We start from the raw sequence: 27,491 nt of genomic DNA on the forward strand, positions 1-27,491 counted from the left end.
TTTATATTCTCGTCGTGCAATAATTTTTACGAAAACGATAAGAATTAAACGCAACGTAAGAATCCAAGGCAGGCAGGGAATTTAAATTTCGAACCCATTACCTCGGCCCCACCTCTCTCAGCCAATCAGCGCCCGACTCGTCGGGTCCAAGTGGTAGTGGCCGGCTTGGAAAGCGACCCGGCCGCCGCCCGAGCGAGTTTTTTTTTCTGAACCAATTACGATTTTTGTGCCAGATTTACCCTCGGTGAAAGTCTCAAATGACGTTCCCATCCCTCCCCCCAAAGGCGCCTCGGCCGTCCGGCGGCCTCACCGAGGCGCACTGGACCACGCCTCGCTAGTTGTCATCTACGGAACGAATCCCCGTCGGCGAGCGCCAACTCACGCAGGGGCGTCACCGTCAATTTACTCGAGTCACGTGGAATCCTGACGGAACGATGCCTACGAAGCGCGTGACTCCGAGAAAATATTCTCCAACGACAAAAACATATAATTTTAAAAATTGCATTTATGACTCTAATTCCTATTCTGTCCCTGTCTCGTCTACTTAATTACCGAAGTCTGATACAGCGACGGAGATGACGAAGATGATATGATAATATAGAAAGATGATGGCCTTGCTCTTTTTCAATTTTAATCACTTTTTTTTTTCAGAAATTATGATGCATGAGGAAGGGGGGAATTGGAATTTTAATAATTAGGAAACAGCAGCGTATGGATATGGAAAGGATATGGGGGTTTCCCCTAAAAATATGGCTAAAAGCTTAAATAAAACAAATTCATTTACCTAAGTGAGAAAAAGGCCAATGCGTTGGTGTGTCACTCAAAAGATATGGACCATGGGAAGTGCATCATAGTGGATATAGTAGTGTAGCACTTAATTATCACTCAAGATTTTAAAGGTAAAATTAAAATAAATGAAATAGTAAATTTGCTTCCTCCCTATTATTTTGTGTGTATAAAAGAATTTTCTTTTTGAAAATGGCAAGAAGAAATTAATTTAAAGGTGGGGGAAAAAACAAAGGAAAAGGGTGGATGAATGGGGTTCTCGGGTTGTTAACAAAGCCATTCAATGACCCGAGCGCTCTTCTCCTTTTCGTCCTCCTCCTGCACCTGCCTCTCTCCTCTGCGACCCTTCTTCTGCACCTCCTCTTCCTCTTTCACCTTCGGCTGGAGCATCTCCCACCCTTGGCCTGGTTATACTGCGTTCAGGTACGACTAAGCGAGGGTAGAATCTCACCTTTAGGTGGAAATGGTAGGAAAGGTGGAACCTTTCTTCGATGCCGCCGCCTGGACTTTGGTTTCTCGGTTTGTTCTTCTCCTTAATGGTGTCGTTGGGTCGCAGGTTGAGAAGGAAAACTCCATGGAAGTGCTGAAAGCAAGTTTGAGGCAGGATAGTTCGCATTCAGGACAGCAGCAGCAGTTGTTGACCGAGGAGTCAAGTTGGGTTGTGGAAAGGTGGAGCCTTTCCGGCGAGGGGTTCTCCGTTGATGATCTGCTGAACCTAGGCGAGTTCGCGGAGAACGAGGCGGAAGAAGCGGAGGTGGACGAAGCAGGAAAGGAATTGAAAACCGAAGCTGAAGCGAGAGGAAAGGAAACCGAGAAATCCGGCACGGATTCCTCGCCTTCTTCCTCGGCGTCGGGTCTCACCGTCGAGCTCCAGGCGCCGTTGCCGCCTCCGCCGCCGCCGCTTTCGGACATATGTCTCCCTGTGAGTTCCGTTGTGGAGAAGAATGCCAAGTTGCAATTTTGTGCTTAGACAGTGATTTTTGATAGATTCTGAGGTGTAATTTTGGTTTGTTTCCCGTCTTTAGGGTCGTGATGCTGTTGAAGAACTTGAATGGATGTCCATGATCATGGACGACTCCATCTCGGAGATTCCGCCGCCTTGCTCCTATGCTCCGCCATTTATTTTGCCGCTGGGAGACGCCCAAAAAGAGAAACGCCAAGCCGGCGTCTTTGTGTCACAGCGACAAGACTCCCGTCCCTCTTTTGGACCCGCCGTCTGTGCCCTCTCCACCGAGGCCATGGTCCCCGTAAAGGCCAAGCGGAGCAATCGCTCCCGTGGTGTCACCGCCGCCTGGTCCATGTCCGGCCCGCTCCCCTTCGCTGACTCGTCCTCGTCCATCTCCTCTGCCTCCTCGTGCTCCTCGACGTCCTCCTCTCCACCCTGCCTCATATACGACCCCTCCGCCGGCGCCGACGAGGAAAGTTTCCTCCTTTATAGCCAACCCTCTCCGCCGCCCCTGCCACCGCTGCTGACCAAGAAGCACAAGCCGAAGAAGCGCGGCCGGAAGCCCAAAATCCTGCCCACCGCCTCCGGCCCCTCCGGCGAGCGGCGGTGCAGTCACTGCGGTGTCCAAAAAACGCCTCAGTGGCGCGCCGGCCCGCTCGGCGCCAAGACGCTCTGCAACGCCTGCGGCGTCCGGTTCAAGTCCGGCCGCCTCCTCCCGGAGTACCGTCCCGCCTGCAGCCCCACCTTCGTCAGCCACATACACTCCAACAGCCACCGCAAGGTCCTCGAGATGCGCCGCAAGAAGGAGACCGAGATCCACACCGCCGCCGCGCCCCCCGTTGCTTCCTTCTGAGCCCGGCACTCCCTCTTCAGTCCACTTGCTGATGTGCATGTCTAACCTCCATTTTGGCAGCGGTGTCTCTCTAGCGGATTTGATTTTTGCGGCATTTTAGGTAGCGTTTTTTAGGCGCTCTGTCAGCTTGAATCTAGTTATTCTCTTCCCCCTCTTTAGTTTAGGCCACAATTTAAGGGAAACTTTCCATTATTTTCGTGTGAGCTTTCACTGAAACAAATAGCAGCAGCAAGAAAGATCCTTAGGAAGAAGAAGCTGCACTGAGAGTTAGATTTTAGCAGAAATAGTTCTCGTGCCATCATCACTTGTAATATTTTCCAACCTTATACTAAGTCAGGAACAGGCAATCAGGAATCTCGTGATGGACTGCATTTTGCTTTCAAATGAATTGTTTCTTTCTCTCTTTTTTTTTTCTTCTTATTATATTTCTTGCGCTGAAACATCTGGTGCTGCAGTGCTGCAACTGCTGCTCGCTTTGTTTCTTTGTCCCAACTCTTTCCTTTCCTTTTTCTTGTTCTTGTTCTTGTTTTGGGGTGTAGAAGAAATGGGCGAGTCAGTCAATGTGTGTGATCTTTATTTCTGTGAATTGGACAGTTGGAAATTTTAGATGATGACCCACCATTTGCTCCCAACTCTTAACCGATCCTGACCTAACTCCACATGGCAGAAATATCTACCACTTCTGCCTCTGTAGATTATAATACTTGAATGGACACCGGCAGGATTGCATATCTTACCAGCCTATGTATTACATACTTCTTCCACTTGGCAAAGTTAGGAAGAAGAGTAGAGGATGCATCCATCATTATCTTGCTAAGATATGTGTTAGTAATACATGATGTTGAAGTGTCAATTGAGAGGAAAGGAAGAGTTCAAAGTTGCTCAGGTCATATTTCTTCGCAAGACTACTCACTTAGTGAGGATGATAAAATTCCATGAACACAATAATTTATCTTGAAAAATCAACTTAGAAGCTCCTAACTTCAACAGTCACAGCTAGATTACTTGACTATGTGTGTGTGTATATCTATATATATGTATTTACATTTCATCTAATTGATGAACAATCATGATCACACCAAACCCGAACTCACTAAAATCAACTGCTAGGGTAGCTCATTGTTCGATACGAGTTTGATATCCCTCGCTATGATAGCTTAGCCTAAGACTTTGATAAATCATCATTTTAAGCTAGAGAAAAGTGTATCGACCTTTATGAGCATGACAATGGGCAAGCCATGTTCCATTGTGTGGAAGGCAAGCGAGAGTGGGGTCTCACTCAGCCACCATCTTCTTCATGAAAACCATTCTTCTTGTATATATATATATATATATAGATAGAGACAGGGGATGGCAGTTCCACTTGCAGAGCATGTGATCTCTCTTATCTCAATTTTACTGTTTGATTTAGCTTTATTTTAACCTTTACTGTTTAACCTCTTTAATTGTCTTGTACTGCGCATTAAAAGTCAATAAAAGACTGGTTCTTTAAATTTGAACAGGAATTTTTCGAGCTCCGCCTCCCGCTCTGCTTGGCCGGCCCGCCACTGACACCTGCGGTGCCTACTCGCCGGCCGGTCTAGGCCCCAAGGGCGATCTCGACCTCGAGGTGGGCTACGCCTTTTTCATTGAGACGGCACATTTTTGCGTTTAAATTGTCGAAAGAATTTAGGACATTGCTAACTCGATCACAATCGAAACCAACAGAGACTCCGGTGCGGTTGCTACGCGTCTGTGGCGTCGACTGGGACGTGGTCTCCGACGGACTCCAGCCGTGGGAGTACTGGAGGGTGGTGATGCAGAACGTACGGAGATCCGGGGACGGCGGCGGCGGAGCAAGGACTGCTTCGTATGCGTGTGCGACAGCGGCGTCAACACCAGCACCGGATGCCACGTACGGCCTCAGCGCCGCCGAGCTCAAGGGCTTCTGGTCGAAGTCGACGGCGACGAGGAGGAACGATCCCACTTGGAGTTTGGACGATCATTCCATTCTACGAAGCATACTTTCCCTTCGTATTTATTTCCCTAAATGTTTATTTGACCCCTTCTACTTTACTTTATTACCGATGATGTTGATGCTGTGGTTAAAGAGAGGCAGCTAAAAGCTTCAGGAATTGTTGGATGCTTTTATTTGCTTTCGGGCTGACTTTTGCTTTGTAGAAGAAGTTCTTTGTAACCTTGTCCCTTGAATTGGCCAAAACTTGCAATAGTGTCAAAAATATTGGACTAGAAAGTAAATTCATGCACACTATAATATTATCTATGTATTAACCTTATTTGCAATGGGTGCGTATAACTTTTTATGGCCAACTTCAAATTCAAATCACATAAAAATAATTAATCCTTTTCATACCATCTACAATCCTTATATATATCAGCAATCCTCTAAACCTAATTTCTTTGTTGTAATAATTAAAAATTATTTAGAAAGCCTCTGAATTATTGTAGCACCATGATGAAGAAGAAGCAAGAAAAAGCCACTAACCATCCACTTTCCACTTAATTTGCTTAGTGCTGAGCAAATGTGGTGCCCCAAGTTGATGCTTGTCTTCTATCTCTGACTGCTCGTCATGATCATCTCAATTTACTGTTCATCATATTTAATAATCCAATTTTTAATTTGGAGAACTCTGAAAAATAATGTTTAATTTGCACTGCAAGATGGATATATGCAAGGAGGGAACAGATTGTAATTAATTAATACTGCACAGATCAGAATCAATGAATTGAAACCGATCAGCATTTTTAATAATCCATTCAAAGCAAACATTTGCAGTTGTTATTTAATTATTATCATTCAAGTAGCTAGAGATACAGTTTTGGTGGAGTGCATTGAGGCTCCGTGTATTTGTTTTTTAAAATACTTTTTTGATAATAAAAAATCTTTTATTAATCGGCTTTTCTTTTTATGAAGAATAAATTCTTTTAGGAAGAAGTCAAATTCACTTTCTTATTCATTTACAAGATTTCCGATCAATCTAAGAAGAGAAGATTGATCTCCTTTGACAAGTTAAGAAAATTAAGTAATTTGGGTGTTTTAAATGGACCATTATATTGAATAAACTCTAGGCGGATTAAGAGGATCAAGTCAAATAGATATGATTAGGTCAAGTCAATTGGATCACTTGAGCAAATTGATTGATTGAACTAATTGGATTGGTCAATCTAATTAAGTCAATTTGTGGGTTAGACAAGCCTAGTTGACCAAAACCGCCTGATCAACTCAATCTCGAGAAACAAATAAATGTCACAAACATATACAATCAATAGTCAATTACTGCTTTATTTCTTTTTAAAAATATTTTTAAAAATAAACAAATTATTTTCCTTGCAAATTAATGAATCTAAGAGACAATCACAGTTGGCGAGCAAAGAAAAGGAGTTGGATGTGAAGGCTTTAGCATAAAGTTAACAATAATTATAATATTCATCGTCATCATCCATCCATTGCCCTTTAGTTCCTCTTGATCAATTATTCTTCCGTTGAACTGTCCCAGATCATTCCACTACATTTCTAACAAATAATTGCACTAATAAACCCATCTATTTCTTTACGTTTTTCTCTCCTGAAAATCATCTGAATAAAATGTTGAAAATATATATGAATGGAAGTATGAGAGTGGATGGAAAGGTACTCCCATAGTCGAGGGAGTTTAGTCCCACGTTGAGGATGAATAATTTGATGATTGATTTATATTGAATCATAACTAATAAATGTTGTGGATATATAAGGAGAAATTTTCTCTCACCTGTGGGTCTATGAGGTGCAAATTCAAGATTTGAATTGTACCATATTAAAGTGACTTGTATGCAATATGATATAAATAAAATTTATTTAAGCAAATTAATCAATATTTTACCATCTAAATCCTCTTTTTACTACATGTTCAAGGTAGTGACCTGGAGTAGGAAGGAGTGCGGACACATAAGCAAAAGAGACGCATAGTTCATCCACTTTCGTTCCCTAAAAATTTCTTCTTCTTTACTATGCATTTTTCTCAACAGTCTCCCAGTGATAATGTTCAAGTACACACTATGTTCATCATGAACAATCAATGCTTAGTTGTTCACATAGTATTCCTATTGTATCATAAGAAACAAACATCCAATGTGACCTCGAAGCATAGTCGGAGGGAATAAATCAATTTTAAGGAAACTGTATCGAATACATATACATTGATTTCTGTCTTTCTCAACTCAGTGATCCATTCGGACTCGATCAACAATTAGCGACTAGGGAAACTCGGCACTCGATAACTCGATGAGCTCAGTGACTTGACACTAGGCCAGTATGACTCTCGACAAGCTCGACTCTCAGCCGATTCGGGAACTCAACTGACTCAATAATCAACAGGAGCATTCAACATTTCACTTGGGAAGCACTTGAGTCACTCGAAACTAGCAACACTCGGAAGCTCTCAAAAGTAGTCGATATTCAATTAACGACAGCTAGTAAAGTCTAACAATTTGAGATTATCCATTTATGCCCTCTTAATATAGAAAGTTTAAATTTGAATTATAATAATTTTCAATTAAGTAGATTTAGTAGGACTTTGATAAATATCAAATATCTTCTACAAAATTGTGAAATATTATCTAACGTAAAAATCCAATTCGACCCAACTTTAAAGTTGGGTTTATATGATATTTCTTTTCTTTTTTTCTTAAAACAAAAGAGAAGAAACTTCAAATGTAACTCGGTTCTCTCTTCTTTGTCAACCAAACGGTCCACTTCTTAAAATTGAGATATCAATTTCATTTCTCAGTTTCTAATGCAGCGACGACACGTGGCTCGACGTGTTTATTAATTTATGAGTCAGCGTGCAGTCACGCGATGCGACGTGCCATCTGTTTCGACCGGTTTTCGTCGTTGCATTTTGAACCGGCCGATGGGTTTAGCGACAAAAGTCAAACATATGATGAAGTATAGATCTTCTTTGTGGTAAGCAGTTTTAATTGGTTGTGACCCGACAAAACCATAAGTCGAACCGCAGTAACATTTAGATCGGATCGGTTTGGTTCTCCAATGGCTCGAGCGGTCCGGCCTTCATTCAAAATGTTGATTTCAAAGACGAGAGAAATGTTGCAATCAATAGCGACGGGAAATCGTTGTTTACTTGATTTTACAGTATTTTCTTTTAAATTAAAACATATTTTAAACACACTTGTTCTCTCGCCTGCAAAAAGACATTGATAGTTTAAATAAGTACAAAATATATTAAATGCGTTGATATTTTTAATCGAAAAAAAAACAGTTTTCCTTTTTCCAGAAAAATAAAATAAAACGCATGCCAATCATCTGCCATCTTTGGCCTTCGCCGGCTTCACTGCGACTGGCGGCGCGATGGAAGCCGTGGCCGTCTCTCGCAGTATCTTCACTACCTCCGCCATCGACGGGCGGAGCCCGGGATTATCTCCCACGCACATTGCGGCGACTGTCAAGGCGGCCGCGGCCTCCCCGGCCTCGTACTCCTCTCCCAGCCTCGCGTCCACCACCTTCGCCGCCCTCTCCCCTGGCGATCGCAGTACCGCCGCCATCGCGGCCGTCAGTCGCAGCTCCCGCTGGGCATCGAATGCTTCCTCCCCAGTTATAATCTCCAGGAGAAGCACCCCGAAGCTGTACACATCGCTCTTCTTCGAGACCATCCCCGTCCGCAAGTAGTACGGATCGATGTACCCGGGCGACCCCACCGCCATCGCCCGTCCGGACCGCGGCGGCGCCACCGCCGCTGAGAACCCCACCCGCGCCGACCCGAAGTCGCAAAGCTTCGCCTCCATCCTTCCGTCGAGGAGCACGTTCGCGGCCTTCACGTCGCCGTGTATCACCGTGGGGTCACACCCGTCGTGCAGGTACTCCAGCGCTCTTGCCACTTGGTGCGCCAACGCCATACGCCTCGCCCACGGCAGCGGCGTCCCTCCTCCGTGCAGTTTCTCGCGGAGGGAGCCATTCGGTTCGTACTCCAACACCAAGACCCCTTCTTCCTCTGCAATCGCGCGCGGCAGATAAATTAGGGCTAGATTTGGGAGGGATGGAAAAGGACGAATACGAATACGATTTCGAGCCCAACCATGGTCGTCGCAGTATCCAAGGAGGCGTACGACGTGAGGGTGGCGTAGCCGGAGGAGGACGTCGAGCTCCTGGCGGAAGGCTCGGTGGAAGCGCTCGCTCGGTCGGTGGAGTTTGAGGGCCGCGAGGGAAGCGTCCGGGAGGCGGGCAAGGTACACGGTGCTGGAGCCGCCCTCGCCGACCACTGCGTCGGGGGCGAACTTCCCCGTCAGCGATTCGATCTGCCGCCAACGATACCGATGGACGGCGGCCACGATTCCGCCGCCTCCTTTTTCCTGCTCCGGCGCGGTTGCCGGGCTGTAGCCGATACGGGAATGGGCCTGGCCGAACTCCCGGTCATCCGCAGTCCGGCAGCAGCCCCAGAGCAGTATGCTGCACCCGCAGAGCATCCTAAAGCAAACAACGACTGTACCGGTGGCGATAGCCAACGAGGCCAAATTAAGCATTGGAAGAGAAGGAAGAAGTTAATATATATTTATAGCCAAGGTCATCTAATCAAATAATTAGTAAATAATTAATAAACACTACTCCTAATTATGTTTGTCTCTTGGATTTCTACCGATAGAAGGAAGAAGAGAAGTAGAATTCTCCTTTTTTGAAATTAATAAACAAGAACAGAGATGCGTACGCCTTAACCGTATCGGATGTTGCCTTCCTAACCATCATCACATAATCGAATCAATTTACGGGTCGAACCGGTCAATCCGGGCCTTCGCCCAATTCCTCCGGCCCACTATCAATTTGGAAAACTAGATTAATTTCGGAAATCTCGAAAATGAATTAAAATAATAATAATAAAATTTAAAAGTCAAAAGCATGCGATATAATTAATAGTTTTTCCGAATTGATTATTGGCATTTTTTAATTGGAAAAAAAATAATTTTGTCCTCGTCGACTGCCAGCGATGCGTCGAAATTAATAACCTGATGCCCATGCTCAACTAAATCATTTAATTATTTGTTGGCAGAATAAAAGGCAACAAAAAGTTTGATTAAAACCTATCATTTTTTATAATAAAAGTACGGTGCTTCGCCAAATAAAATGGCAAAAAAAATATTCCTAAGAAATAAATGGATAATAAAATAAAATAAAATATCAAATATTTGGATATCTGCAGAGTTAATAATATAAGCTTGTTGTGTTAATGAACGATTAAAGGGGCCGCCTCACGACACTACAACTGCTAACTACTTTTTTCATATCTAATTTAAAGCAAAATAATAAATTTACTTGATAATTTGATATTAACAATTAATTTGTTTAATGATGGATATCTAAATATTTCAAGATATTAGTTTATATCTCTATATAAATATATTTGACTTATGCGTTTGTATTAATTTTTAGTTTTTTTAATTCTTTTTTTTTTGTTTGTTTTCTCTCAAGCAAATGGTCTAAAATGAAACTTCACTTCCTTCCCTTAAAATCGAGTAATTTCAATTTGAGGATTATCATCAAAGAAAGTGCCATTTAAGGATTAGAAAATGTATTATTTTGATTAACATCATGTATTGATTGATATCTCATTATATCATATTTTGATAATATTTATATTTATATTTATTTATTTGTTCGAGCGTGCAACAACATTGACTGCTATTAAATATGGTTGTTTGCGTATATGTTTTAATTTTTAATTAAAAAAAAAAGAAATAAACAGTAGAGAGAGAAAGAGAAAGAGGATTATAAAATAGGAAGAAGAGCAAATCAAAGCATGCAACCAAGAGAGGCGGCTCCTTCTCCTTTCCCCCGCTTGCCGATTAAGATTCTTCCTGTTCTTCACCGAAAAAAGTAACATTTGCTTGATCAAGCAGATGCGAAATTTTTGCAGTCAATTGCGAAGAAAAGTATAAAACGAGGTGAAATCTGATACCGACAATATCTATCAATTTGCCGCCATATCCGCCATTAACGCGGAGCTTCTATATATGTTCTTTCTCTTCCTATCTGCCACGACAATGGCGTCGACGGAAATCCCACTTGGGTCGCTTCTGGGCCAAACTAAGGAACCTCCTCCTCCTCCTCTCGAACTCTTTAGCGACGTCGGTGGCGGAAGGAATTTCCCGCCGCTCGTCGTCGCGGTCATCCCCGTCCTCGTCGGCGCGTTTCTGCTGATCAGCTACTACTACACCATCGTCAGGAAGTACTGCGGCTCTTTGCACTTGCATTCCCCATGGTGGCGCTCCGGCGGCGGCCAAGAGTTCTACGACGATCGCTGGCGCGAAGAAAGCTGGGTTTTTTCGGAGTCACATGGACTCGACGACGCCTCGATCGCCAAACTCTCGGTCCACGTTTACGGTTCCGGCGACGGATCCGTCGGCGTCGCCGATTGCTCGGTGTGCCTGGGCAAGTTCCGGGAGTCGGAGCCACTCCGGTTGCTCCCCGTGTGCGGCCACGCCTTCCACCTGCGTTGCATCGACGCGTGGCTGAAGGCGCGCGCCAATTGTCCCCTCTGCCGGGCCAACGCCTCGCCGGTCACTCCGCCGCCGGAATCGCCACCGCCTGCTGAACCGCTCCTCGCCGACGGCAATTCGGCGGCGATATTCGTCGTCGGCGACGAGTTCGGAGTCATGAGGCGGTCGATGTCGATGGAAATGGCACGTGAGCAGAGTAGTACGAGCTCTGTTCCGTTAAAGAGATCCTTCTCCGGTGGAAGGTTGACGGGAAGCAATTCGACGCTTCGTTTATAAGATCACTCATGGAACGCACATGAACAGTCTACAAAGTGACAAAAAAATCGCCCATCGGCAAGAATGTTAATTTTTTTAATTGACAATTGAAGGTGAAAAACAAATCATCAGATCATGAACTCGAAAGAAATGTTTTTGTTTAAATTGCAGTGGTAATAGTTATTTTAAATTGGGTTGACTTGTTGCTTAAGATATTAAAAACATAAAAAACAGTGGGGTGAGAGAGGCTCGAACTCTCGACCTCAGGATTACTCAACAGCTATGAGACCTACGCGCTAGCCAACTGCGCCACCACCCCATGCTTACGAATCATTCTTCATTAAATTTTAATTTTAAAACATATTTCAGCTTTATTACGACTTACAATATAGACAAAATTATTCATTCAATTTCAATTTTAACATATTTAAACTATTATCACTGACTTTGACTATTAAAATTTTTATATCATTATACACGTTGTAAAGATTAATTAATGTATTTTCTACCTTACTTTACACGTTGTTGTAACATTAAAATCTTACTTGTATTTATTTGTCGATGGATATATATTTAAATAAGGTAAATCTGCTTTTCTTAACTCTGGATAGATATGAGGTAGCATATTTAAGTTATGGTGCTCTACGCTTATTTTTTATTCATTATTTTCACTATACTAATCCATTATATATATCTTTGTAAAAAGTTATTTATAATAAAATATCTTCCATCCTAATCCAACAAAAATCTCTATTCAAAATACGAAAATATGAAGAGAACTTTCATGAGCAACTGTAGTAGACGACTATAGCAAGTAACAGTGATGTATATAGACAAAAGTACTGCATCACTAAATTTGCTGCCTTCTATCTCTTATATACACAAAGAGCCGTTGACTTTTTCACTCTTGAACCCGACAACTAAAAAAGGAAAAAAAATCTCACAAGTCGAGACAAGTTGTTGTGGGTGGTTATGAACACATTGCTGAAGTTTGGATGCTACCCTAAGCTTTGATCTCAAGTATTTTTAGGCTATAGTGTACAAGGCATGCATGCATGCATGCATGACTGAAGATGTCTAAGTACCACTGAAGCCACCGAAGAGAATCAGCGAAGTGTTGACACCCGGAGGATCTTGTCTCTTAACAGACTTCCCTGTTCTCTTTCTCTCCATGCCAGCAAAGGTAAGAGATAACGAGAGCGATTCTGACAAATCGTCTTCATCATGGTCGGCGGCCGTAGTAGAGCTAGAGAGTTTTTCGAGTTTTTGGTCGTAAACCAATGGAAAAAAGGACTGAAATGTTTCCTTCTTTGACGAAGGTTTCTTGCCACCCAAAGCTAATTCGAGATCAGGAGCATTTGATTGTGGTGTATCTTCATCAATTGGGGGAAGGAAGTATCTGAAGCTCTCCATCAACTTGCTCCTACTGGGGCAGGAGTACTCCACTGGAAAGAAACACCTTTCAGTGCATTGTGATCTCTCAGTCATTGCATGGTTGTAGTTCCCACCGCCGCCATTTTGCTTTTCATCGAGATAGCTAGTTAGAGATGGTTGCAGATTAGATGGCAATCTATATCCCATGTTTGTATCTTCTTCTCTATAACCGGCAGAAATACGGCCTTCCTCATCATATTTGGTCCGTTTGTGCTCTCGTTCCTCTTCTATAGGGACATCTTTTTCATCTTTCCATTTATAAGCTTCGATACTCTCTGATCTTTCACCATATAGTGTTTCTGACCAAGAGTGGGTATGCTTCATGTTGGGCTTTGAGTCCCAGCTCAGGCAATCAACTTTTATTTTTTCTTCTGGCAGAGGTTCTATTTTCACCGGGTTCTTCTTCTCCCTCATCTCTTGACTCTCATCGCCATCTGCTTTTTTGAAAATAAATGAAATATGGAGCAGCAGTGAAAGGATAATAACACAAATTACCACATCAAGTATTTGGTAAAGAAAAATCACCTTGTGGGAAACCAGAAGGGACTGAATATCCAGATAATGATCTGGTAAGTTTTTTCTGTTCGCTAACAGCATCAACGTGAGTAATTTTTCCAACATCGACCTCCTCATTAGTGTTTCCCTGCAGGCAGATCGTAAATCTCTCATTCGTAATTGTATCTTTCCATAAAAACAAGAACAAGGTTAACCACGAGAGGTAAACAATCATTCAATGCAAATAGATGTGGCAGCCAGTAGAATTCATATTTAAAGGTCAATGTTAAAATGTCAGCTGGGACAGCACTCAGTGAAACCAGTCACGGTTATCAGAAATACATTTTAGAGCCAGTGTTTGAATCTGTCCCGACGCCGGGCATAGTCCTGACTCCCGAATGGTGCTGGGCACTAGACCAACCTGTATCTACCAGAATCACCAAGGAAAACAAAGCGTATACATTGTGTGCTGCTCTGTGAATCCTTGCTGGATTGTACCAGAATCCATAGCATCTAATGACTTATTGCGGAACTGGTACCTATTGCCGAATATGTATATATGAAGCATGTAAATGATAAACACATGCTAATAGATTTCGACACATTAAGCAGTACAATCCAGAGTTCCTGCAGGAAACTACAATGTATAAACATAATTAGAGGTCATAGTCTAAATCTTTACACCTTCGTACACGTGTTTGAAGTTAATAATGATGGTCCAGGAACAGTCTACCAGACTGGTGACGTATTCCATTCTGCATCCCACAGCTTGACCAAGTAAAGGAATCATATATTATATGCTGACCAGTATCTAGTATTCATCGGATGCCAGTAATCATCCATACCCCTAATATATAATGGTTGAACTAGTATCTAATTTACCAATATGTAATATTTGCACAATTTAGGTCCAATTATATTGGGTGGTCCAAGTCAGTAGATTACAAAATATAGGCTGATTATCTGAAATCTTGGCCTAGGTTACCTTGATGGTTACAACAGAAGCAGTGTATACACCTCAGTCGACTGGTAAATACAAGCTTCCCATCACAAAAAACATATGATAAATTAACCAAATGGTCTGTGTATTCATAGTGTCATAAAGGTCTAATCACAATTAAAATGAAGAAGAGAGTCTGTGTATGTATAACATCATAAAGGTCTAATCACAATTGAAATGAAGAAGAGAATCAATTCCACTTGTATACATGTCTACAGCTCGACAAGAGTTGAGTTCTAAAAAGTGAGAAGTTGAAAAAACTTGATGTCGCTGACAAAATGAGTTCAGGCAATGCAACCCCTGAGTGTAAGGTTACGTGTATATGACTAATATTTTTGGCAAGTGTTGGAGCTGTGGTGTTTCTAAAATTTGAAAACTAGACATATTAAATGGTGTTTCTAGAATTTAAAACTAGATGTATTAAGCAACTCACACGTGACAATTAACTTGGCGGCTAATGGATCAAAGTCATGCTAATAACTATCACAATTGAGTAGTCATTCAATATAAAAAACATCTTATGTGCAACTATAGATGACTACAATCATCTTATTAAGGAAGAAAAGTAAACCAACCAGTTCAGTTCTGTAGCGTGCGAAGTGATCTAGCAGTTCATTGCTCTCTGTCTCAACAGCTGCCTTGCATAATGAATTTCTAATGCCACAAAAATCTTTGACGTCATGATTATCATTATCAAGGCTGGTAGATGAAGTACCATGAAAGTCTACGACAGAATCAAACTTTAATCTTCTATCAGCACAGGATTCATTACTACTAAGTTCTTCCGGCAGGGTCTGATGAGAATCATTTTTCAGCAAGGCGGATACTTCACATGCCTGAGAAGATATATCTTGAACAAGGGGTTTGCTGGGTATCTTTGATTCACAAGGATTGTCATGCAAAACAGTGTCAGGATTTGAAGAGTCCAATTTCCTTACTCTGAAGACACCCCAAAGGAAAAATAATGTATTCCAACCTAAAAGGCATATGGAGCATCAAATAGTTGAGATAAAATTCCTAATGGATTTATTATATGCATGTTCTATCAGCTCTCAAATAGGCTGCCAAACTATTCCAATCTGATCACAAAATTATCAAAACTATTCCATCCAGGCCAACCTGCTAAATTTACTTAACACAGTAAGACGGTGATTGACATGTGGTAGCTAACAAAGCATCCATGTCAGTTACCATAATCAATCAACAGTTACACTAATGCCTCATCAGCACAATCAAGGATTCTACTGTGATCTCATTACAGATATAATAGTTATGGTAATTACGACAATGTGGATGCTCAGCCACCACAACAGCTACCTGTTATTAACGATTAAGTAAATCTAACAAATAGGATTGAAGTTGAATGATCAAGTTTAAACAAAAGGAATGTTTACAATCCTAATTGAAATATAGGTGATACTTGAGGGACCATTTGTGCAATTAACTGTAATATACTTTACGAGGTAGATAAAAAGAGGCTGATGTTTGTCAAAAGGAAGTCAAGCTTGAAACAAAAGACAAATGGTGTATTGATATGAGCATGGATTTCTTACGCTGAGAACTCTCAGGTAGAATACTTGAAGGAAATATAAGAAGCTCTAGTTCATTGACATTTCCTTTGAGGGCTAGATCATTTTTCAATGCAGTCTCCAATAGCTTCTGGTAAGTTTTTTCAAAACTGAAAAAATAAACAAGAAATCATCTTTTGAAAATATCATCATTCGAAATGTAAATAAAACATTTCAACCATTCAAACCTCTCAGAATCTTTAGCAAAGAAATATAGAGCAATGTTATTTTCTTTAGGACCAGTCTCTTGAAATTGCAATGGCCACAAACTAACCCGAGGAACTTCCTCCAACTGAATTTTGTAAGGAAATTGGCATGATATTTCATGCACCTTTGGTGATGCAAAATTTGACAAATGAGCTTGAATTCCACCAATAATTTCCGGAACTCTTCCAATTCTTAATATCTCAAAAACACCCCTAAAAGAAAATTAACAAATGAGCATAAAATGATGCAATGGCACCTAAGGAAAGAAGATATAAGCTTAACTAAAATCTAATTTTAGAAATTGAGAGAGTTAAGTATCATACTGCCATATAAAATCATGCTCTGGCATGGCGAGTGATCTAACAGTAGTTGTCTGTAAAGGCAAGTAATCAGGCAAAATTTGAGTCAAGTCGCTCCCATTCACTTCATCTAAAGCAGTAGGGTTGGCATTTAGGTCCTGTACTTGATGAACACATGATGACTCCATCAAGTGTTTGCCTTGATAGTCTATACTATTTTTTCTGCCATCGTTAGTATCATTGGTACCTAATATCCTTTTCCCTATATGTTCTTCTTTTATGGGCAAATTGTTCTGAGATATACTTGACAAAGAACTTCTGGAAGATCCTTCACAAACTGCAGTCTTCCTCAATAATCTAGGGTCAGATATAGCAACAGTCCTAATCTTCTTTGTGCTATGCATTGCAGTTTGGAGGGCATCCCTCCACTTATTCCTCTTTCTTGCCCCATCTTCCAAACTCACATCGGCAGGAGGGTTCTCAGATGCAACTTGGCTAGACTCAGTAGCATGGCTTGTGCTACACAATCCAGACTCAGAGATATCGACAGTTCTACACATTGTAACTTTGGGTGCATCTCTCCACTTATCCCTCTTGCTTGTCCTATCATCTGAACTCACATCAACAGAAGGCTTAGCTGAAGACATGGGAAGTTTGGCATTTTGGCAAGAGTCAGTATCATGGTTTGCTTCTTTTAATTTGACATGATCTGATTGATGAATCACCCCTGACATGGCAAGTCTTGACTTGCCAAAACTATCTTTGGTTTTCTCATCCGTTGGAACCTGGTGGGAGCCTGCAGAAGGCGACTCCCTGCCTGTTGCAACTCCACCCGCATTCTTGGAAGATCTAGCTGCTATGGAATATGCATGAATATCTTCACTTCTCTGAGATTCAACAACCTTTTTATTTCCAGTGTCAACGTTGACAACGCTTTTGCTTTTAAATGATAGTGGTTTCTTCAGTCCTTTATGCAGTAAAAAAGTCAACAAGATAAGTTATCACAATATTAAATGTAAAAAATCTCAGGTAATTAAAAGATATGTTCACTAAATAAGGTTCTCTAATATAAGATTTTTTACCTAATTTATTTTCTGTATCAAATCCTTTGCTACTGTTAAGGCTTGTTGTCTCAAACTTATTAGTTGAATCTCTGCCAAGTGGTGCAATCTTCAAATCCATCTTTGAAATATGCTTTCTTTTGATTGGCGGTGGACCAACAACTGTGTCATCAACAACAATGGTGGAACTGGTTCTCTCCATAACATTTCTTTCCACAATGGTGGATCTCGCTCTCTCCATAACATTTCTTTCTTTCAATTGTTTGAAGATTTTGGGATTCTCAGCTCGAGGTGATTTAAGTGTCTGAGCTTTCGTTGGTTCATCATTAAGATGGTCTGAGCTCACACTCTTGAATGATGCAGATTTGTTGAATGATTTCACTAGTGTCATCGTTTTTGCGTTTCCTGATGTAGACTCTCTAGTTAGTTTTTGGGAGACAGCTTCAGACAATTTCTTTACTTTGGCTTCAACATTTTTCTTAAAAGAAACTTGCCTCGAAAGAGCCCCTGTCCAAATTGTAAGATGCCAGTTGTGCTTAATCAAGTAGTAGAGAAATTAAATACAATATTTGAAACATGAAAACTTACCCCTTGGAGAATAATGCTCTCTTTGGACAGATTTAGAATCTAATGTAAGTGAACGAGTAAGGGTTGGAGAATTGCTTGTAGCCAAACCTTCAGAAAATAAAGTTTGGTTGGCTCCCTTTACTTCAGTAGTATGAACGCTTTTAAATGAATTTTCATAAGAATCCAATGTAACTGAACGAGACAAATTCTGGGAATTATTTAAAGACTGGTGTCCAGGAGAGGAAATCATGCCAGTCTGCTTTACTTCTGCCACATTCAAGTTTTTGAATGAATTTTCCCGTGAGAAAACTGCACCTGTCCTAGGACTGGCCGGCTTTAAATATTCATCCTTTTGTCCAACAATCTTCTTTCTAGCTGGTAGGGCCACATCCACTTGGTGCATGTGCCTCTTTCTTGGCATTGGACTCTGCGTTTCCTTAATGGGCATGCATGCTCTTTTATTAAACTCACATGTTTCAGTATCAGCTGACTTAGCATTCAAGCTTTGTGAATTCTCGGCATTTGCGTAGCTCCCAAGATTTTGAATTTTCTTGTTCAAGGATTGTGTATTTGGTGTTCCACAAACTGTCTCAACTCTGTTCAGATCTTTTGTTTCAACTTCCTCCTTTAGCTGACACTCTTCACATAGCCAATCTCCCTCAGGAACTTTAGTCAGCATAACTCGCATGCAGTAACTAATACACATTATAAAACTGATTAGTTGAAGATTTAACAAGCAAAATATGCCATTAACAGTGGGAATTCCTTACGTATGTTCTGCACCATCAATGCATCTACTACATGTAGCGAGAAGCTCCTCACGACCAGCGTCTCCACATATATCACATACCTTAACCTACATGACATTCACAATATACTATATATCAGTCAACTAGATAAGGACAAATAACGGTGATACACAAGAGCAAGCAGGATATGGCTAGAACCAAACAATAGAAACTATAACAAGATTTTGAATGCTATTCCTTTACTGACATCAATAACCTGTTAGGCATAGCATCTAAAGATGCTGACTGAAGTATGGTTTTGTTTATTCACTATAACAAGTAGCCGTAAGATAAGAATTGAGTTTAAGATCCATTACTAATGCTTGACTGTACCAGAATCTAACAAGAATTTTAGACCATGCCCAAACGCATAAAACAGACAATAAAACAATACAAAAAAGGCAACCCGGTGCACGAAGCTCCCACCGATGCGGGACCCCTATTGTACGTAGTCTTACCCTAGTTTACACAGTAAAACAGCACAAGAGGAAAAAAATTATAATTGAAAACTGCATAGACAAGAGCAAGCCATATTAGTACCGACTAATTGGGATTCCTATTAATTAAATCCACACAAAGAAGCCATATAGCTAGCACCTTGCTTGCTAATTGTGTTGTCATAGCACAGACAGAATTAGATCTCTGCTAAGACCACAACGATGAAACTAGATTTTGGCAATGACAACTAGCTGTGTTTCCACACGACTCAACCTTGGAATATTTTTGTTTGTGATACAAAAATAGCAGATCACACATTTTAAGCAGTGACATTCTATAACTCAACATGAACGCTATAAATGGCCATAAGCACCCATCCTGTGCAAAAACAGTGAAAGAGCACAGTAGTTCCAACAATGAACAATCTTAAAGGAAAATAGGAGATATACAAATCCACTTTGTCAAAGCTCCTCAGCAGAAACCTAGAAAAGTAAAATCAAAATACTATTCTAAACAGAATTATGCCAAATCAGGCAGTCAAGGGTTCTCTAATACCAAAGATCTATCAGAAATTAGGTAGTCAAGGGCACATAATATAATGGTCCTTGGTTATATCAAGGATGGATTCAGTATCATAACAACTTGATCTCTTGTCCAGCCTATTAACTCAAGTCTATGCAAGATTAGCACACATCAATGATCAAATGTATTTTTTTATACAGAGCATCCACTCTGGTAGGATTGTGGCTTTGTAAGATAAAGAGTGGAACAAGAGCATGAGTCTGTTGGTCTAGGGAGAGTCAAAGTTTACATCCTTACACTTGTAAACGTGGTTGTTATAGTGTCTCAAACCCAAGTTGTACTAAAGCTATTTTATCAAGCGACATTGTAGTTGCTACAAGGCTGACCCTCCAATTGTTGTGTAGGTAGTTAGCTAGAATAATAGATAAGGGGAAAAGTTTGTGCAGTGAAAAAATTATCTACCAAAATTCACACCTAACAGACTAAGCTGATGAGCTCGTTTGAGACTAGTGCAGGGTCACAACTGAACAAGCAGAACAAAATGCTTTCAGATGTGGAGGTGTCATGATTTAACTTAAAGCCATTAGCTTGGCACCTATTATTGAACAGTATCCCATGACCACAATACCATGTCTCTCTTTCTTACAGTTTTAGAGAATTAAACAGAATAATGGAAATATTATCCTGAAATATTCCCTTATCTAAAAGGTGCTTTTAAAAAAAACGCCTTTATTGTTAAATAATCATAGGATAATGGGAAAAAATTATCCTACTATTATTTTGAAAATAACAATAGTATAAAGGTTCTCCACATTGTAGAACTGCACTGCCTTATCATTAGTTGTCATATGTGATGTAATTCTTACTCAACTGCTAATCACCCATGAAAGTACAAAACAAGGCAATTCTAGGAAAATACAAGCCAGAGAATGATTTCACTTTACAATAAGTTGAAGTCACTTCAATGATACAAAAGCTCTGAAGTTTCTGTTATAGTGACTATATATGATGCTGAATAACTTCTACCAATTAGTCCTAAAGATTCATACAACAAATTTTATTTGTCAAAGACATTTCTGCAAAATTAAAATGAATGCAATAAACAAATGGCAGATGTTCAAGAGGAAATAAACCTAAGGGGAAACTTTACAAAGCCAAAGCCAATTTTTATGGTACATTTGAACTTTCAATTCAGCCATGATCCATGCTTGGTTATTATGGCTCAAGTGAAATGAGGGAATTTGATAGGATTAAATTGCATACGGAATGCTTAATATCTCATGTAAGCATCGAAATGTATTTTTATGATGAAAGATTAATTAAATGGTACTAAATCATACCTCAAATTAAGAATTTTGAAACTGATAATTTAACCGTTATACATATTTTTTTAGAATGCCAACCATGATTTTTGAAGAATACTTAGTTTATCTATCCAAGGAATAGTTTTCCTAATAATACTTTGCCAAGATTAACTTTCATGATTTTTTTTTTTAACTCAGGTACCAAATGCCTTAATTGAAACCAAGCTATCGCATCCTATGATCTTTTTTAACCACTTGTAAACTTTGGTTTTCTTTACTAACCACACATTGCAAAAGAGAAGTATACCAGTGGTATTATTGTAGCAAAAATTTCACTTTGAACCCTATTAGGAATCATTTGGGATCACCTATAAAGATACTTGATGTTTCTATTTTAAACAGAATTAATGACCTACACACCTAGAGATTCTCCATTAACAGTCCATTGATAAACATCTGCTCTTTCTTATATACTTGGAAACTTCAATGAAGGAAAATAATATGCAAACAACTTGATGAAAAATCCAATAATATAAAACTCACATCAAACAGTATGTTATCCGATTCAGAGGCTTGACCAGGAAGAACAGACTGATGCTGCGTTCCAGATTGATCCAGACTGGACTCACATCCACAAGCAGATTTCAAGCATGGGTCTTCATTCTTGAACTCTCCCAAAGATGAACTACTCCTGATATCTGTTTCTTTACCAGCTCTATTGTCAGGAAATGAGATCAGATTTTGTTCATGATTGCTACCAACAGAAAGCAATCTATGGCACGGTGATCCATCCTCAACTATTAAGCACTCATGAAATGCTCCCTGAAACTGAGATGGTTGATTTGATTCTGTGTCATTACAACCATCAACACTATGACTGGAAGTATGATGACTTTGACAAGGCGAATTTGAATTTAATTTTTGTGGACTATTCTTCTTTGCCAGGTCGGACATAACAGAAAAGCCTACATTAAGTGTACTGGGGGTTTTCTTGTGAAGAAATTCTCTGTGGTGTATGCTCATCATCCTTGAGCTAACCTGGTCTCCTTCCATTACGTAATCATGAGATTGATAAGAGTCTTCAACTTGAATTGCCATTTTAGTTTCCTTGGTGTTAAACTTACAAGTCGATGATGAGCTACAAGGAGCATCTTTCCTAGACTGTTTCAAACTATGATCTAAACCTAATGTGTTGCCATCTCTAGTCCGTGGCATGCATGAATCACTATTTCTGTGGCATCTTGGTATACAATGCTCTCTGTCCAATTCACTATGCAGCATAGCAGCCCCAGTATAATTGCATGGCATTTCATGACCCTCAACCGGAACATCTTTAGTAACAAATTTATCATCCTCTTCAACAGTTGAAACCTCTGGGAGCATGTCAACATCTTCAGAAGTCTCATATGCTGAAGGGTTCCTTAATGCTGTTTTACTTTCTGCATTTTCAGAATATGAATCATTGCTCGAACCTCCACTCAATATGTGGCTTGTTTCACTAGCTGCAGTCTGTAAATCATCATATGATCTTCGCTTGATATCATTGAAGGAACAACTCTCTGTTTCTTTCCTGATATATTTATTATCAGAAGATCCACAGTCAACATTTGGATCCACTGATACTGCCATCCGATGCATACAAGAAGAGCAAGGAGCAGAGCAAACATTGCATGTCCCAGATTCCACCATGATATCTCCTGAAAATATAACCCTGTTTTGTTCTGTGAATCTGTCCTGTTGATAAACAAAACATTAGAAATTTTAGCAAATTTGAACGAACAAAAAGAAAAAGAAAAACCATGTGATGTAAGAGACAGAGGCATCGAAGGAGGAAAACTGTATGATAACATATAGTATATTAAATTAAACAAAACAAACAATTTCTGACCACCTCTGAACTTCTATGCTTTCTTCAAACCTTAAAATTTTTTCTGCCACATTTTCAACACATTCAAATTGAAGATTAATGATATTATGGTGAATGCCTTGCAAACTTATAAAATCAAATACATGTCTTTTTAAACAATGATTGATTATGAACAGATAGATTAGAATATATGATTGATCATTTTTTCTATGCTATGAAGAAACGTTTTTTTTATCTCAGTATTAGTACTGAGAACGATACTTGGGATCTCGGTCTTCAATTTTTGCAAGTTGAGACCACTAATGGTCATTCAAACAAATGCAATTAATTCTAATGCTCCTGAACAAGGAATCTGTGAGGAAAAAATGCATTTTAAGGATAATTTTAAGAAGGAAAGGAAAAAAATGATACGAGTATGTATCAAACAAGGACAGACGAACTGATACATCGTTTAAATGCAGACAAATGATGATATGAAAGCAAGAAGACTGTTACAACTCATTCTCTGATGTTCAAGATTTGATTCTTCTTCTTGAATGAGGTTACTGTTTGCTATGACAGGTGCCATCGAAAATTAAAAGATATCTTATCATCTTCCGCACCCAAAGGCAGAATCACACCACTAGACGACAGGGAAAACAAAACCTCCTATGCCTACGGTAATTTTGCAAAAATATAAATCTGCTATGATCTGAAAACAAGATGATCAATGGTACACCAGATTATAGAACAAAGCAAACAAAAACATACTTACAAATCAAAGTTTTGTCGGGTGGTTAAACAAAAAAAGAAAAAGTACTTACTCATTGGTGAACCGAGAAAAAATTGAAACCCATAATCCGTTCAAGGCACCAAATCAAACAATTGCGACGATCGGGGTACAAATAACGGACGAGAGAGAAAACACAAACACATCAGCTTCCAAGAAAAGCAAATCCGAACGGAAACGAACATCTGAGTCACGGACAACAATGGAACGTCTAAATCCCCCAAGGAACGCGATCGAACACCCGCCGCAGGCTCAAACTCCCAAATTTGAACAGTAAAGGGGGAAACTTTACCTGCCTCCAGGTCAGCAGGACGGTCGTAAGCTCCTATGGGTTTGTATCGGTGAGCTATGCTCGTCCCACCTCGTCGGGAGGGACGACCATCAACAACGGCCACTCTCCTACTCCTATTCCGTTGGTAGATCAGGGCGATCAGGAGACAAAGCAAGGCGGCCGCAACCAATCAGTCTGTCGGCGCTTCAGCGAGCGTCGGCTTCTATTGGATCTGATTGGCCGACGATTTCAGCGAGGCGGAGGATGGAGGAAGGGAGAAGAGTAGAGCAGAGGTCGGAAGACGATGAGAGAGAGAGAGAGAGAGAGAGCGGAGAGGACGACACGGGCATGGGAGTGAGGGCCCTTTCTCCTTCTCTGCTACTATCTAAAATCTAGAAAACTGGCAACAAAATTTTAAATAAACTCGTTCGAAAAACACAAATATTTCCTTCAATGTCAATGGTGATCTCACCCCCATTCTGCCACGTGTACGGTTCCTATCCAAGCGTACGGCCAAAGCGGGTAAAAGAAGCGTGAGGAATCCGATGAGACGAAGCAAATCTTCCGCGTCACGCTTCGAGATGCGCGCAATGAGCCAAAATCCCCGACCTCAAATCTGACGACCCTGATATTCTGCACGCAGGACCCATCTCCCGCGTCCAAGTGGGACACCAGGGCCTGTCCGCGAAGTCCAATCCATGACAGGTATGAAACGAGGGTTCTCGTAGCTGCCGAAACCTTTGTGACACCGAAAGAAGCCGGACGCAGTTCCGTCGCAGCAGCCTGCGACAGCAAAGCAGAGCATCGTGGCCGTCCATTCATTGGATTGTCGTGCGGGGCAAGCGGTAACTTAATGGATCGTTGCCGTACAAGCTTCCGATGGGATTTATGGTTATGGTTGTCAAACGCGTTTACGTGGATTAAGTGGTAATTAAAGTTCATACGCGATGATAATTAACAATTACTATTATCATTACGTTAAGTCGGCGAGGCGAACTTTGCCTGATAAAATAAAATTTTTTTAATGTTGCATTATAAAAATATTATATCGAGTTTAATTTGCATCATATTTCCATGGTAAAGAGAATGAATAATAATTAATCGAGTTGATTAAGACACCATCACGCGTGTACTCTTGCAGTGCTTAAATCTTAATGGCGAGGTCATTACAAATGTATTTAGGATGATGAAAGATTAGTGTTAAAAGGCCAAAAAAAATTAGGTCCGAATTAAAACATATATCGACAAAAAAAACATCGATCGTTTCATGACTATGGAAATCTTTGAGAGGGACATCGAGTACTATTTTATGAAAGAAAAATTTGGTGGAATGAATAATTAAATAGTGAGGTGGCTGCACAAACACCATTTTAATAATGGAATAGTTAAATTAATTAATTATGAATTAATGGAGACTTGACAATGTTGAATGGGTTGGACATTTAATTAAAGTGACGTGCATGTGTTAGCATTCGTTAGCCATCAATTTTTTCCTTCTTATTTTCTTTTTTAATTAATTTGTTGGGCCCATGGCCACTCGTATGGACGGTGGGGGTAATGAATTCAAATTAATGATGCCATTAATTAGTGAATGTATTTCAAAAATAATTATGGCAACAACATGAGAAGAGGTTTTCTCTTATTTTCATGAAGAATAATTATGTTGATCCTAGCACAAAATCCATATATAAGAACAAGTTTATATTATTTTTTTAATAAAAAGGAAAAAATTTGCATCTTCCTTTTGAGTATAAACACGAGAAAGATTCATATTTTATTCTCTAAATTAAAATAATTAAAACTAACGTTTACATGTCTCCATGAATTATAGAAATGTAAAATGACTAAAAAAACACATTCCCAAACCTTGATTACCTATAAACACTAACTTAATTACAATAAAAAAAGAGCACTTAAATTGATTTTTCTCTTTTCGAAATGAAGCATGAAGTTCTTTTTAGGTCTTCTTCTCTCAACACCATCATAAGTAAAAGTTGACTAACACATTTAGATGGTCTAGTGAGCACTCGAGATTGGATTGGAAGTTGTTTTAAACTTTTGATATAGTTACAAATTTGACAAGACTTCTGCGGGCATCAATGAAGTTCGAGATGAATAACAAATTTGACAAGACTTTGTGGGGGTGAATGAATTCGGAATGAATAATTATGGGAAAGTTGATGGGGATGAGGCAATGGAAGGGCCTCACTTGATCAAATGAGGATGAAATTAACCCTAATGTTATCTCACTTTGTATGTCTTTTCTTGCAACTTGTTTCACAAAATTTCCATTTTTTGTGGAACCTAAAAGTTAGGGCACTAAAAAATAAAAAATGTGTCTAACCAATAGAAGAATAAAGCCATTTCAGTATCAAGTTTCCAAAAGAGACCCAATTCTTATATATATATATATATATATATATATATATATATATATATATATAATATGCTGGGCATTATCCATGAGTACCACTGTGAGCATGCATCAAGTGTAATTTTTTTAAAAAAAATTTGTTCTCTTAGGGTTTAGATTTTAAAATTTAAGATTTAGTGTTTAATTTAAAGAAAGTGCAAATAAATAAATAAATATCTATATAATTCATAAAGAATCACTAAAACTATTTTTTAAATATTTTATTATAAAAATTTTGGCAATGAAGTATTCCTATTAAATGTGAAAGTATCGATAAGGTTAAATTTCTTTTTATTATATGGATTTAAACTTCTGTATATTAGTAAAAAAAATCTTAAAGTTCGTATTTTAAATGCGGTGAAACTTATGCACACCTCTCATACATATATTAAAAAGAAAAATTATATAATTTTTATCTACCTTTATTAAATTATTTGTAAATTTATTTTTAGATGTAGTCAATGGATGGAAGAGACTGCAACCAAACTAATGTACTCTATTTAGAGTTGATTATTCAACTTCTTCATCGACCAAATCAATTTCTATATTAATTGTTTTTGCTTTCTTCTTCAAAGCAAGTCATTAATTAACTTTTTTTATTGTCTCGCTTAATCGGTTAATAGTCATTGTCATGGGGCCCATGGGTTGGGGGAAATAAAAAAGGAACTATATATATATATATATATATATATATAATAATAATGATAATAATATGTATATATAGATTCAAATTATTATATATTTTTTGACTAAGCTTAATCTTAATCTTAATTAATTTTTTGATAAAAGCTTAGTATTCGTCTTGATCTTTGAATCTTCATTTAAAAAGGAAACAAGGACGTTCATTAATTGAGTGGAATCCCACGCAGCGCCATAATTAATCTATGCAAATCCTACACGACTTATTCTAAGCAACTCATTTGCGGTAACAAATTATGAACTTCCGAAATATAAACACTACTTATTATTATTATTTATTTTTATAATTAATTTATTTAATTTTTTTTAAAATTTAAAAGTTAAATTATAATATTAAATATATAAAAATTTAATTGCTTACGTTCACCTTTACCGGCGAACTCTTTCACCTTTCCCTCCGCCGATTGAATCTTGACTCAAATTGAGTAGCGTCGATTGTAAGCCGAATGACGTACTATATTGAACGAA

The 27,491-nt window shown here is 39.4% G+C and overlaps 4 protein-coding genes and 1 non-coding gene across 6 annotated transcripts; 2 read left to right on the forward strand and 3 right to left on the reverse strand.

Moving 5' to 3' along the window:
- Positions 1 to 1,052: 1,052 nt before the first annotated feature.
- Positions 1,053 to 3,013, forward strand: LOC141838987 (GATA transcription factor 5-like). Its single transcript, XM_074726626.1, has 3 exons — positions 1,053 to 1,209; positions 1,343 to 1,708; positions 1,812 to 3,013. The coding sequence occupies exons 2-3, from the start codon at positions 1,361 to 1,363 to the stop codon at positions 2,583 to 2,585; spliced, it is 1,122 nt and encodes a 373-aa protein (XP_074582727.1). The 5' UTR covers positions 1,053 to 1,209; positions 1,343 to 1,360; the 3' UTR covers positions 2,586 to 3,013.
- A 4,803-nt stretch (positions 3,014 to 7,816) lies between these two features.
- On the reverse strand, positions 7,817 to 9,073 carry LOC141840455 (salt tolerance receptor-like cytoplasmic kinase 1). Its single transcript, XM_074728444.1, has 2 exons — positions 8,654 to 9,073; positions 7,817 to 8,569 (listed from the first exon to the last, which is right to left on the reverse strand). The coding sequence occupies exons 1-2, from the start codon at positions 9,039 to 9,041 to the stop codon at positions 7,881 to 7,883; spliced, it is 1,077 nt and encodes a 358-aa protein (XP_074584545.1). The 5' UTR covers positions 9,042 to 9,073; the 3' UTR covers positions 7,817 to 7,880.
- Positions 9,074 to 10,580: 1,507 nt separating this feature from the next.
- Positions 10,581 to 11,428, forward strand: LOC141840456 (E3 ubiquitin-protein ligase Os04g0590900-like). The gene has a single exon (XM_074728445.1). It carries the CDS (start codon positions 10,581 to 10,583, stop codon positions 11,340 to 11,342), a length of 762 nt encoding a protein of 253 aa, XP_074584546.1. The 3' UTR covers positions 11,343 to 11,428.
- A 127-nt stretch (positions 11,429 to 11,555) lies between these two features.
- On the reverse strand, positions 11,556 to 11,640 carry TRNAM-CAU (transfer RNA methionine (anticodon CAU)). Its single transcript is given in 2 exon segments — positions 11,556 to 11,591; positions 11,603 to 11,640. It is a non-coding gene; the product is annotated as a tRNA-Met (tRNA).
- A 434-nt stretch (positions 11,641 to 12,074) lies between these two features.
- LOC141838901 (uncharacterized) lies at positions 12,075 to 24,236 on the reverse strand. 2 transcript variants are annotated; one of them, XM_074726524.1, is made up of 11 exons: positions 23,933 to 24,236; positions 21,548 to 22,733; positions 18,723 to 18,808; positions 17,974 to 18,647; positions 17,407 to 17,892; positions 16,349 to 17,291; positions 16,007 to 16,237; positions 15,804 to 15,928; positions 14,826 to 15,226; positions 13,281 to 13,398; positions 12,075 to 13,189 (listed from the first exon to the last, which is right to left on the reverse strand). In XM_074726524.1, the coding sequence occupies exons 2-11, from the start codon at positions 22,691 to 22,693 to the stop codon at positions 12,399 to 12,401; spliced, it is 5,001 nt and encodes a 1,666-aa protein (XP_074582625.1). In that variant the 5' UTR covers positions 22,694 to 22,733; positions 23,933 to 24,236; the 3' UTR covers positions 12,075 to 12,398. The 2 variants fall into 2 exon arrangements, with proteins under 2 accessions (XP_074582625.1, XP_074582624.1); XM_074726523.1 differs by having other exon boundaries at positions 21,548 to 22,738.
- Between the last annotated feature and the right edge of the window lie 3,255 nt (positions 24,237 to 27,491).

This window comes from Curcuma longa, chromosome 11 (genome assembly GCF_044706935.1).
Source record: "Curcuma longa cultivar G26 ecotype Majalengka, Jawa Barat chromosome 11, ITB_CL_G26_1.1, whole genome shotgun sequence".
Taxonomy (NCBI): Eukaryota; Viridiplantae; Streptophyta; class Magnoliopsida; order Zingiberales; family Zingiberaceae; genus Curcuma; species Curcuma longa.